The sequence below is a fragment of the Poecilia formosa genome, unplaced genomic scaffold (assembly GCF_000485575.1).
Source record: "Poecilia formosa unplaced genomic scaffold, Poecilia_formosa-5.1.2 Scaffold373, whole genome shotgun sequence".
Taxonomy (NCBI): domain Eukaryota; kingdom Metazoa; phylum Chordata; class Actinopteri; order Cyprinodontiformes; family Poeciliidae; genus Poecilia; species Poecilia formosa.
The window spans coordinates 237,004-250,414 of NW_006800312.1; the positions used below are offsets into that span (position 1 = coordinate 237,004).

Consider the following 13,411-nt stretch of genomic DNA (forward strand, 5'->3'; position numbering starts at 1 on the left):
GCTTGTATCAGTGTAGTAAAATATGCACCAAGACAACCTCTAAATCTTATGTTGGTGAGAATGAAGACACACTTCCCCTCAACATCTGTGACACAGTTTCACACACCTGTATAAGCTGAAAAACATTTTGATATTATCTTTGTCTTAGATAAAAAGACAACTTTCATAACTGGTGTTGCAAAAAAACAAAAAGCGTACACAAGAGTCAGCACAGACCAGTTTACTAATTTCTTTAACTTTGTTTCCACAAGCTTCAGTTAACATGTGTCTGAATCCAAAAATAAAGAGCTGGAACATTCACTAAAACACTGGTTTAAAAACAAAAACATAAGGAATGCTAAAAAAAAAAAACAAAAAAAAAAACAGATGGAATGTCTGAACAAAAAAAGTCAACATTAAAAAGCATTTTGTTTTTGAACAAAATACATTTTTTTAAAAAAGCTGAATCTGGCCACTGCTTTCCCCCAAACGCATCCTGACCAAACTAATGATCTGTTATGGTAACAAAATACAAATCCTGAATTTTTATAATGTTTCATCCAACTCCTAAGATTCAACACTGCTGACTTGAGCTTCTACAAAATAAATCTGATCTGCAGACAACTTTGTTGTAGGTTTGGCACCATCTTCAGCCTGTGAAGGGGAACTGCAGGACCACTGCTTTTTCAGGTCCAAGAGTGAATTTCTCCAAGCTGACAGACGACTGAGCTTCCAGATTTTCATCTGTTGATATCTTCACGTCGGCTCTGTCTGGCAGAGTTACACCTTCTGCAGGAGCAAAAAAAAAAACGAACAAAGAAAAAAGTTTAATACAACTAATATTAAACGGTAAGAAAAAAAAAAAAAAAGATTCTGACTTTGATCTCAAATAAGTCGGAATTTTGAGGGGGAAAAGTCAAAAATTTTGACTGATCGGAAAAAAAGAAAATCACGATTTTTTTCCCCCCCCTAGTTGCTCCAATCCTCTTCACTACAATTTACATGACTGGTTTTCTGCATAACATTTGACCACCAGCTCACCTGTAGGAGGAAGTGTAAGTTTTAGTTCTGCTGGTTTCGCTCCCCAGTTAACTGCAGTTATGTATCTTTCGCTCTGGTCCCACACACGAAGGAAGGCGAGGGATGTGTCAGAGGAGCCGAGTGGATAATAGTCGCCGTGAAGCAGCGAGCGCTCCTTGCCTCGGAGGTCACTGAGGATTTTGAACCGCGACCAGCTGTCCGACTGGTTAGCCTGCATACCAGAGATGCAAGGATGTTAAAACAAGTAGCTGCTAGACTGCAAATTAAGGTTCCTTTAAAAAAAAAAAAAAAAGTCATAACTGACTGAACACTTACATCCATTTTCCAAACCATCTTGGGCCATCCAGAACCCTGAAAAGTGGAAGGTTTTGTGAGTATGAAAATTAATTCTGAGTTTTCATGTTGAAGTCCAAGATTTGATGCATTTCATAAATGGCAAGAAAAGTTTTCAGACAAAACGCAGATTAGTGATCAGAGTCAATCAGAGGAAAGTTGTTTGAACATTTCAACACAGTCAGGTTGGGGCTTACATTTCCTTGAAGGCCAATTTCGTCTCCGTAGGTAAACACCGGTATTCCAGGCAAAGTGAAGAGCAGCAGCTGGTAGAGATGCTGCAGGTCTGAGGACGTTGCCACTTTAGACAGAGGCTCCAGTTTACTGGCACCGAGACCCCAGCCCACACTGCTCTTCTCTAACTGGAGGACGTTCACAGCTTTGATGCGCTCCATGCCTGCAAATCCACAGGGGGGGCGGGGGGGACAAAATGCATCAAAACTCCAAACAAACAAACAGGAGGGAAACAGTTCTTAGCTCAGACAGGCTAAACCCACCGTTGTCACTGGAGCTGAGAAGGTTGGGCAGAATAATATCCACACCAGTGGTGTTGATCAGGTGGGCCACCTCTTCTGCTGAAGCCCCTTCTACTGCACCCATCAGCGCACTGAGGGGGAAGAATGCTACGTCAGTCACTAAACACGGAAAAATCAAGGCAGAGCTGTCCACTGTAGCTGCACCACCACAAATAAATTAGGCCTAAGCAATAAATTAATTCCATGAGCTCAATTTCCATTTGAGAGATTTATGGTTTTTCTCTCTACCAAGAACTGGAAATCAAGAGTTTTCAGTCTGGTGTTTTAGTCTCAACTGAAGAACAATTTTAATTAGAGACTTCATTTTTATTTTACATTTCTGTTTTGTTTGTTTATTTAAAATGTCTTCCAGTTCCAGTGTTAATCGTTCATGACAATTTACCATTGCCATCATATAACTTGAAAAATGGTTTCAAAACAATATTACAGTTTATCGCAATGACTTCTGGGACAGTTTATCATCCAACAAAATTTGTTTTCATGACGGGCTGCAACAATTCATCGAATGAATCAAGGACCTACATTTTTAACATTTCTCAAGGCAAAATGTCTCCCTTGAAGCTTTGTGAAGTTATGCTTTAGTATTTAGCCCACTGTTGATTATTTGTGTTGCGCAACACTTCTGCCACAAATGACAAATGTTTAGGGGGAGACAGGAAGGCACAGAAAGAAACACCAAATAATTAAAAAACAAAAACAGGTGGCTGCTAATAGGGGATGTTTTTGTTGCCTTTGTAAGATTAGTTTTTATCCGATTGTTAGTGCAGAATCTGTACAAGGAAATGAGAGTCAAAAACTTAGAATAAACTTGAATCAAATTTAAAGACTTGAAAATTCAGGATGCATTTCAGGTTTAAAATGAGGCCTAGAGACGGTCTGTTTAACATGCGATTTTAAAAGGTCATGATAAAACCTCACCACCAGGGGTCACTCTACCATGACACAAAAAGAAAAAAAGACACTTCTCCACTTAATACCTCACACTGGAATGTCTTTGCAACAAATCAGCTGATATTTTTGAGAGCTTTGAGGTCAAATTCATGAAAAAAATAACCAATCAGACCGACAAATTAATCTAATTTCTCTCCCCCAAATCTAGTTTCTCAGAGGTCAGAAAACGGATTCAGTCACCTCACTTTGCCGACAGTCCTGTTGACCTGGACGTCAGTTCTCAGTGTTTGCCACTCGTTGGAGCCAGAGGCAAACTTTAGGTCTGACACCTTGATGCCATCAACACCCAGGTTTATCCAGTGCTCTGCTGCCTCCTGGAAGAGAGCAGGAGCGCATCAGGTTGGTACAGAGCCGCTGAAGAAAGCGCGTGAAATTCAGACAAACGTGAACACTGGCTCACCCTGACTTTCTCCACCATCTCATTGTCTTTGGCAGAAAACCATGGATTAGCTCCCTCGTAGTTTGGAGTCAGGTCAACAATCACAGAAATGCCTTAAAAAAGAAACAGGAAAGCGCCAAACTAAATAAAAGTCACTGCACAGTTTTAATTTTTAACCTTTATGTGAATAAAATAGGCTACCTTTCTTTTTAGCCTTCTGCAGCACAGCCTCCAGCTCTTCCATCTTTCCATGGTCTGAGCGGATCTTTTTAAGATCCAGGGTGTTTGGCTGGTCCTTCTGGACGACGTGAAGAGGACCAAGAACCACACCTTTGACCTTCAACTGGTTCAGCTGGTCCAACTTCCCCTCAAGACCTGGCAGAGGACAAGAATACAGGCTCATAAAACAAATTGGCAGTTTGAATTTCACACAGAGTACAGACAACCTAGAACGGACATGTGAAAACCACCACATTTCTCAAAGTTTGTACACTTTTCCCACAGTAAAATTCAGGCAGTTTGAAGACAAGTTTAAAAATTTTTTACACCACCACAGTTTTGAGGTTAAACAAACAAACAAAAGGCAGTTTCAATTTACCATTTCATGATATTACTACTGTAAATTAGATGTGGACAGGATGGCTGAAAAACGCATCACTATACAAGCATTTCACATCAGTTGATAGATAAATATTTTTGTTTTAAATAACTGAAATGGTGCCAAACTGGTGGCATGACATTTCCTGTTTTACCACAGTTTTCACTCTGCATCGTTTTTTTTTTTTTTACTTTTAAGCAGTTATGTGGAGCAAACCGCTGCATCAGTTACTCAGCAGGTCGTTGCCAGGTAACCACAAGTTACTCAGCAGATCGTTGCTAGGTAACCAGAGAGCTAGTCAATGCCACCAATCTTGTTTAGCTTGCTGAGAGGCGAAGGTTTTTCCTCTGCTTATATCCCCCATAATACCACACATTTTCTTTCAGGCACTTTATTGATATTGATCACATCTATTGCAATACATATTGTGATTTATTGCTAATAAAATAAATCATTACATTTTGGAAATGTATCTTTCACACTCCTGACTGGTCCAACAACAAAACACTAATTTAATGACATGCCCTAATTTCAATAACCATCATAATTTTCCTTTGGGATCAATAGAGTATTTTTGAATTTGAAAACAAATAAGAATCTTTATTTCAGTTACAGTGCAGTTCAAGCACCAGAACAAACCATGATTTGTGGAGATCCGAAGGACACACGTTAGAACAAAAAAAAAAAAAAAAAAAAAAAGGTGTGAAATAACCTGACCCAAGACAGGAGAGTGTGAACAACCACATCCACACCCTGTGCCAGCCATGTGAAGTCTGAGCACAAGCGGGGTCTCTATGCGAGAACAATAAAGTCACATGTGGTTTCTGGAATTCCTCCCAAAGCCGGCTGGAAACCAGAGTGTGTCCCCCACTAATTTGCAGCAAGTGCAGGACGTTCTGTCCTTTTGACCCGTCTCCAAAAAACATTGGAGCAGCTTGAAGCATTTTAATGAATTAAAAAAAAAAAGTTCAGTTAGTAGTTAAGGGTAACTCGGTACGACTTCAAATCTGAATGAGATATGAAAGAAGTGACTCAGTCGTGTTCTACGTCCCTTTGGCCTTTAGTCGCACAGTCCCAGCCAAGTCAGCAGTTTCTTATCCAACTAAGCAAAACTTTGTCACAAGACTACACTCATGTGAATCAGCTGGAACATTTAAGACAAGGGAGTTCAAAAAACGAAGGAAAAAATGAACTAAAAAGCAAATAACTTGGTCCAGTTTTAATTCTTAGGTACAAAATGAATTGTATTTAGTGTAGATCCAAATTTTAAAAAGTATTTAGTTTTTAAATTCTTTTAAAAAGAGCAATTTGTTACAGCCAAGGTAACAAATTGTTCTCTTTGTTCAACTGAACAATAAGTTTGTTCACTTGAGCAAATCATTCAGTTTTATTAAGATTTGTGTGACTTTCATTCAAAATGTTTGCAACAGTTAGCCAAATAAAATAAAAGTCGATTTGGGTTCAGAAAAGTCAGCTTTCAGTAAAATGTCTCTGGATAAACGAGGTTCTAGGGACTTGGGAGTAAAGAAACTTTGAGTGAATCTAACATTTTCCATTGTTAGAAAGTTATATTGGTCAATTACAAATAAAAAGTCTCCATTTGCATGAACCACCTGTGCAGTTGGGGGGTGGGGGGTCACATAAAATCAGTACCCTTGATTTAAGGGGAAGTCTTGTTTTTGTGCAGAACATTAACAAAGTAATCAAAGCTAAAGATTTTTTCTAATCTCCAAAAACATTTTACCTTTCAGTCCATCAGAGAAAGCATGAAGGTCGGGGATCTGGTACAGAAGCCCTTCATTCCACCAGTGCATCTCAGGGATGGGTTTGCAGCGAGGAGCCTGGACGATGATCACTATGGCACCGGCCAGCATGCCGACCCAGCCCAACCAGAACAGAACCAGCAGCACCCAGCGAGTTCGCACCCACCTACATGTTAAAACATGCATGCAAGGTTTGGGGAATGTTTAAATAATAGCCTACAGATGCAGATAGATAATGACCAAGTTGTATTTTGTTGGCCCTTACCCCGGGGTGCCAGCCACCTTCATCAGCTCCTCCTTGGAGAGGCCGGTGAACGTTACATCCTCGTCAGGGATCTTCAGCTTCACGCTGCCGTTCTTCTCTCCAGCAGGAGAGGGATGGTCTCCGGCCATAGGCTGCTTCTCTTGGTCCACCGTGTTCAGCTTCACCTCCTCCAAGTCGATCTCGGTGTCCTTACTCATGGTTGGATCTGATTTACGATCAAATAATGAGGGGAAAGGGCCTGTCAAGTTGATTTATGGTCTCCTCTACAGCGTTTGATAAGGTGCAACTGAATATTTGATTCGAATCAGCTCCAATTTACTCAGGTTTCATATTAAAAAGCAAACTGCAGGACAGGGGAGTAAAGTAAATGTTGATAAAGGCTACTAAATTGTATAAAGAACTGCAAATTAGACGAAAAGGATATTTTAATCTACATCAAAAGTATTTAAATCTTAAAATGTCACTATAAAGTCATAAAAAAGTAAATAAATGTCAGTAGTTCTACATAACATGACATAAAATTAAGGTTTTCGTATATAGATCGAAGTTGCAATTATATTAATCTTAATGTGATTTTAAAATTCTGATCTACATCAATGGAGATTTTTTTTTTAAATTTTTGTAGATTTGGACCGCCGTTCATTTGCTAAAGATTATAATCCCATTTCCGCGTTCAACAGTTGAATGATGAAATTTACTCTCTCAGTTGCAGACTAAGCCGAAATTGTAAAACTTCACAATAAAAGAGCCAGGGTTTTTTTTTATTTAAAAAATCTAAATAAAATTCTAAAACGCCACAATACGATACCTCCTTTATCTAGAGAATGAAAACAATATCAATTCTCGCAACTCCTCATGAGCGTTGTAGTCTAAAATAGTCAACCTAAAACCTCGAGCGTCTTAATTTGTTGAACCGGAAGTGGCTCTAACCGGCATTTGATAGGTTTATTCACTTTAATCGCTTCTGAACTACAAATACAGATTGACGGAGGGGGTCGGGGGAAGCGAAAACCACTTCATGATTTATATTGATAACTCAAAGTAGAAATGAGAAATTAGACCAAGAAAAAAATAAAGTTGTAATACTCCAGCTTTTCTTCTTGGAGGATAAAATCCACCTACGTCAGGCGCCAGTCCACGTGTTAAAACCTTCCGTTTCCTCTCGAGACTCCGTGATATTATATCTGAAATGTAAGCCAACTACACAGTTCTCAGGGAAGAGAAAAATCCCACTAAATAAATTTAGGCTTACCTGTTGAAAGCAGTTAAATGTCCGTCGAGGTCTACTGACCCACTTTGAATGGGGTCTCCTCTGATCTCCGTTGAAAAGCCGGTTGGATTGTATTTGTAACCCAGTTTTAGCCCCGCCCACTGAGAAATCAACCAATCCGTTTGCTTCACTCTCTCTTCGGCCACGAGGACAAATATGGCATATTTTACTAAATAACTACATACAGATATAGTTATTTGCCTCTACGTCGTTGCAGTCAAATATAATGTGATAGTAGTAAGTTTTAAATCCTTACTGATGTTTCCACTTTTGAAAAAAGTAAAGAAAGTACAAAATGTACTTTTTGAGGATATGTTTAATCGAAATGTTCCTCAACTCTGAAATAGAGAAATCAGTTAAATTAGGCACATGATTGATTATATCATTAGTATAATTAGCCATGATGATTGATTTAGACGTCAAACCTTTGATCTTTAAATGATTGACCTGTCTGTTACTCAGAGGTCTAATTAAATCATCATGTCAAAGAAGAATCCAGTTTTGTGTAATTTATTAACCTTCTCTAGAAGATCAGTGAATAAAATAAGGTTCCAACCCTAACTTTAAAGCAGGATTACATATTTAGATGGCCAAGTTAAAGTCTAAACCTGAATGTAAAGGGGAATCCCTGACACACTGAGCAGAGACAGACAGGTAAAATGTAAATGTCTTGATGTGAAAATACTTGCATCTATAAAGTACTGTCTTAATTTGAATAAAGTAAAGGAGTAATAAGGAATACTCTTTATTGCTTGAATAAGAAGTATTCAAGCAAACGCACTTCAGTTGTCAGGTTGTATTTGTAAAAAATCTAGAAAACTATGTTTCAGTTTTTCTGTTTAATCCCAGTAAAAATCCATTGATTTCTTTGGGTACAAAACAAGTTCAATATTTGCAAGGCACTGATTGTATGTACAAATGGAGACTAGGAAATGCAACAGGGGATTCTTTCTTTTTACAGACGCTGTAGGCTTATGTAAACCTGCCATGTTCTCTGTTTAAAGTTTATTTTCCTGCCTCCTAACAATAGACGGGATTTACACAAAGACTTTTCTCGGTAAAGGCATAAAAACAGTTCTTTGATCTCAAATGTCTGCGTTTCACCTTGCTGTTTTGTTTTGGTGTGAACCCTTCTGTTTTAATTTGATCTGATTTTCGCTGATGACTGAAGCCATAATGTCGCCTGTATTACGTTATAGTTAATTTAAATGATCTGATCTGAAAAACAACATCCTCCTCCTGTGGCTGCTGCTGCTCTGACACATTTCCCAGCTGCTGCTGACCTTCACTGAACAACATAGTTCTCAGAAAAAACCTCCCAACAGTTTCATGCTCACAATCCTTTGGGGCCTCCAGTGCTATTTGCTTTGCTTACAGTTCAAGGTTGTTGCCTGAATATTTGGAGAGCTTCATTACCTGCAACAATCATGTTGAGCTAAACTTTTAACTCAACAATCATTTAAATTATTTCCATCAGGTGTGGGGTTTGCAGATGACAACAGGCATTCTTTTGGCAGTTTCTGTATAACACAAGCTCGTTGTTGCTTCACACTATGTATTTGATCTGTACCTAACCACTCAGGCTGTTATTTCTGAGTCAGTCTCTACAATTTAAAAACAAGTCAACAACTTTGTGAAGCCGCAAATAACGACAGGAACCAGCTTAGCTACTCTGCTCTCACGTGACCGCACCTCTGCATGTGAGCGCTTGCTCTGTTTATGTGTTTTTGTAGATTGAAATAATAAAAAAAAACACATCTTAGTGATGTTTGAAGAGTCTGATTTACCCCAGATTCTCTTCACTCTTTCACTGTAATATTATAGGTCACATAAATCAGAACTGACCCATATATTCACGAGGTGTAAAAATATAAAGTTGTACTCCAGCTTCTCATTCACCACAGTGTCAGTCTGTCTATTTAGGTCTTGGCCTAAAACCTGCACCTGTCTATTTCGGACACTGTGACACAGCAACTTTTAACCTAAGTTATTGGGCCAGACCTCGGAGAGTGTCTCACGATCCCATTGAGCTGCAGAAATGTAGGACTTGACCCAGGGCAAATGTCATTTGACCCGGAGCAAATGTCACAGCCACCCCCATTGCTTCCCAAAAGTTTACACACCCTTCTAATTTGTCCATCTTTTGTTGGTTTATTGGGATGATCTCTAATAGACCAACAGAAAGTAGTAGATTAAAAGAATAGTGGGAAAAAAATGATACATGGTTGTTAACAGTTTTTAAAAACAAACATTTGAAAAGGGTGAAATATGTTCAACCATCTTTACTCTGATGCCCTGATATAAAATCCATTGTAACTTGTGACTAATTTTTAGTGATTGGTGTGGTTCTACACAACACTTTGTCCACTTCCAGTGTAAAGTCGACCCACAACCGACCCGTACCACACCATTCCTGAACCTCCTTCAGTTGTAGGTCAATGGACAATGGTACAATGCGGTTAGGGTGGAGCTACTCCTGCCTCATATTACAGTCCATTGACAGGGGAACAGAAAAACGTCACTGCTCGCAACAAGCGTGAGACATACTACTGCGCCACGGCCGCTACGATTGTCGTCGAACTAGCATGAAGCCACATCATCTGCCCAGTGAGTCCAATTGGCAGGGGAAATGTCCTGAATTTGATAAAATAAGCCCCTCTGAGGCGTCGTTTTTGTTTGGTTCTTCCCCAGATTTGTCTGCAGATTCTATAGTTCCTCCCCATTGTTTTGGAACCTCCTCAGAGATGGTACAAGCCGGGTGTTGCGTATAAGTGATTTGATTGGCAGAACCCTCATTCGTTGGCTGTTCAGCATCAGTCAGACTGGGCAACTCATACCAAGAGATTTCAGAGAAACTAACCCGTTCACGTCCACATGGTGAAGAACACACAGCCAATGGCTAGAACTTGGCTAGAACCAAACCAGACATTATCTGGCTGGAGTGAGACTTGACACTCGAGAAAGGGATATAGTGTCACCAGTTCGAACCGCTCAGTGGAAATGAGGAAGATCTGCCTTCAGACATCAGCATAATGGTAAAAACCTCACTCATCTGTAAAAGCTTCAGAAGTTCAGAGGGAAAATAAATTAACATAAAGCATCATGAAGGCCAAAAAACCACCTACAAACCAATCACCTAGTCAGCAGCAGACCAATAGTAACTCTGGAGGAGATGCAGAGATCACCAGCTCAGGTGAGAGTCTGTTGACAGGACAAACATTAGTTGTGTGCTCTACAAATCTGACCTTTATGCAAACAAGAGAAGAAAAAAGCCGCTGTTTAAAAAAACGCTGGAAGAAGTCCAATTTATATTGAGTAACCAGACCGTTCATCCCGACAGAGAGACACAACGAAAGCATAACGCTTAGGGCATGCCTTTCTTTGGCAGGGACAGGGAAGCTGGTGGGACTTAGTGGGAAGAGTGCCTGGGCTAAATATAGGAAATTCCTGAAAGAAAACGTGTTGGAGTCTGCAGAAGATTTGAGACTGAGGTGGAGGTTCACCTTCCAGCAGGACAATGACCCTGATTATTCTTGTTAGTTTATTTGACAGGGACAATGCACAGAAACATAGAGCAGAACAAGTTTGTAACTTATGGGTTGCATAAAGAGCACAACCCCCCACCCCCTGGTTGGGCATTTCTATGCATTAAAGTACATACAATTTATAAATCAAAATACCATAAGAATACAGAAGAGTATTTCTGCCTATATATTTTGTGTTCAACCTTGCAACCTCCAAATCCATGTAAAAAAAACACCTATATGTTAAAGTATGAACAAGTTAATAAATCAAGATACAATAAAAATACATTTATAAACAACCGTGCAACCTTCTAATTTATATACATGTCCTGGCACATCTTCACACTTTCAGCTAATATACTAAAAATTGTAAGTATAATACTAACTCACTAATAGATGCACTCCCACAACCAGAACTGCAATGGGGAAGCTAAAATCAAAGCATATCATGAGTTAGAATAAATCAGTCAAAGATTATAGTACAAAGGTACAAGCCACACTTTTCAGATTTAAAAGTATAGATGAAAAAACATGTTTTTTTTCCTTTCTCTTTATTATTATGCCAATAAAATTGTCTGACCAAATTTGTAAAAGTGCAAGGGGTATTTATCTTGACGTGTTAGAAGATGGAATGGACCCAAATGGAGAAGGCAAGAAAACATTGAGTTGAGTAAAAGATTTAATGACAAAAAAAAGTATAAAAAGGGCTAAAAACTAATAATGAACCACTGAATCCAAAGAACAAAACCCATAAATCCAAGGGAAGGATGGCAGGGAACAGACGAGAGAATCCGGCGAGGAGGGACTGAGAATGAAGCGCTTCAATACGGGGAGGTTGAATGCAGAACTAAAGACCTGGGCTGATGGGCTGACGGGCTGTAGGTGGGCGTGGAGGCAGAAGGAGGCCGACTGAGGACAGGGAGAGAGAAAAAGTGGCACAGGGGGCGAGAGAAAGTACCAAGGGGAACAGGAAATAAATCTAACACTAAAGAACAACTGAACTAAAGAAGCACAGTAAAACTAGAGTGACAAAGAATTACTAGAAACAAGAAACAAACATAATGAACTAGAATCACTAAGGAAGAACTGAAGTGGGAACAAGGCAGAGCTGAAAGACAAAACTAAATAAAAAAGACAAAACCCTAAACCCCAGATCCTAGCAGTATCATCGCACTGGGTTCTCCAGACAGTCAGATACTTGTCGTCAACATCTCTGTGTTCACTTGCCGCTCCATCTGGTTCTCTTTTTATCTCTGTGTGACGCTCACGTGTTTGCAGAGTCAGGTTGTAACAGAGCTGCCTGATGTGAACACAGTGTGCTGTTGATCTGCAGCACATGCGACGAGAGATAAAGTACCTAACCGGATATTCTAACGTTTTCGCTCACTTTAGTCGTCTTTCCAGGCAGGAGTATAGTGAGCAGCAGGAAGCATGGTAGAAAAAACGAGGGGAAGAGAAATTTTGCCATGTCAGGGGAAGTATGACGGAGAGGAGGAGTCAGAGAAATAAGGGTAAAGGGCGTACAGTGAGAGCTGAAGGAAGGAGATGTAAACATGTTTATGAGCTGTGGAGGAAGCAAATATTAGTGATAACATAATACTGATCTATATATATATATGTGTGTGTGTGTGTGTGTGTGTGTGTGTTTCCACTAATGTTGTCTGAGCCCTGGACCCAAGAAAAGGAGCAAAGTTTATGCAGTCAGAGTTTTTCTCTGTTAGATGATGCAGTTCTTTCTGTTTGTGGCTAGAAAGGAGTTAAAGGTTATTAGCTTTGAGCTCAAAAATGCATCCAGGCTAGTAATTCCTGTTCTCTCCAGTTCAGCTGTCTTTGTACGATAAACAACACATCTGGTTCAGGGTCGGAGCTTCAACAAAGACAAAATATCCCACTGCTAAAAGAAATGAAAATGTGCAATCTGAATGTCAAAGTAAACAAAAGATAAAACTAAACATGAGAGAGTAAGCAGTGCTTCATTCCAGCTTTCAATGAAAGTGTTTAAGATGGTTAAAAAGCACAAACAGGCAGAGATCCAGCCTCACAATAAATCCAGGTCTGATCCCCTGTGGGAGAGTTTATTTTGCGAGACGGCGTGAGCTCGATGGAAAAAAAAAAAAAGAAAAGAAAAGGCAGAGCGCAGCAAAACAAACCCGGACCAGTTCAGACCAGTCTGTCTGAGGATGCGTGTTTTTCATCTCATTGTTTCAGGATCCCAACATGTTCCCTCAGACACCCAACATGCAGATTTCAGGCTCTGAAACAATGAACGACTTCAGTCTCAGCACAGAACAGAGGCTCAGCTGTTTATTTTCTAAACTTGCTTCGCTTTCCTAGGAGTTTTGACCCATTTAACATCTAATCAATCCGTATTACTGTATATCTCTGATTTAAAATAAGATCAGGGTGTGAAGTGCTCAATAATTTAGTCCTGAACTTTGACTTGTATTGTGCAATTCTTGATGTATCACTGATATGATCTCCATCTTGTAGGTGTTTATTAACCCATAGAGTTGTGTAATCAAGGTCTTCATTACTTGAGAGATACATGTTGGTTTGTTTGAATTAAATACACCAATAATCGGAGGTTGAAGCATTTTATTGTCACTGTTTGTTTGTGGTTGAGCTGTAATAAGAACCCAAATAACACAACTGTTTAAAGAGCAACTAAACCGCAAATACACAGGGGATTTTTTTTTTTCAGATAAACTTCCTAAATTGGTTCTTAATGTTTCTGTGCAAATTAAGACATTTTCATGTAAATGTGTTTATTTG

At 39.4% G+C, this 13,411-nt stretch overlaps 1 protein-coding gene across 2 annotated transcripts; it reads right to left on the reverse strand.

The window, feature by feature from the left end:
- Window positions 1-204: 204 nt before the first annotated feature.
- slc3a2a (solute carrier family 3 member 2a) lies at window positions 205-7,206 on the reverse strand. Of its 2 annotated transcripts, none has more exons than XM_007575233.2 (11): window positions 7,098-7,206; window positions 5,846-6,050; window positions 5,562-5,746; window positions 3,421-3,594; window positions 3,241-3,332; window positions 3,021-3,154; window positions 1,851-1,960; window positions 1,551-1,750; window positions 1,336-1,371; window positions 1,021-1,231; window positions 205-768 (listed from the first exon to the last, which is right to left on the reverse strand). In XM_007575233.2, exons 2-11 carry the CDS (start codon window positions 6,040-6,042, stop codon window positions 629-631), a joined length of 1,479 nt encoding a protein of 492 aa, XP_007575295.1. In that variant the 5' UTR covers window positions 6,043-6,050; window positions 7,098-7,206; the 3' UTR covers window positions 205-628. The 2 variants fall into 2 exon arrangements, with proteins under 2 accessions (XP_007575295.1, XP_016517915.1); XM_016662429.1 differs by having other exon boundaries at window positions 1,551-1,747; window positions 1,848-1,960.
- Window positions 7,207-13,411: the final 6,205 nt, after the last annotated feature.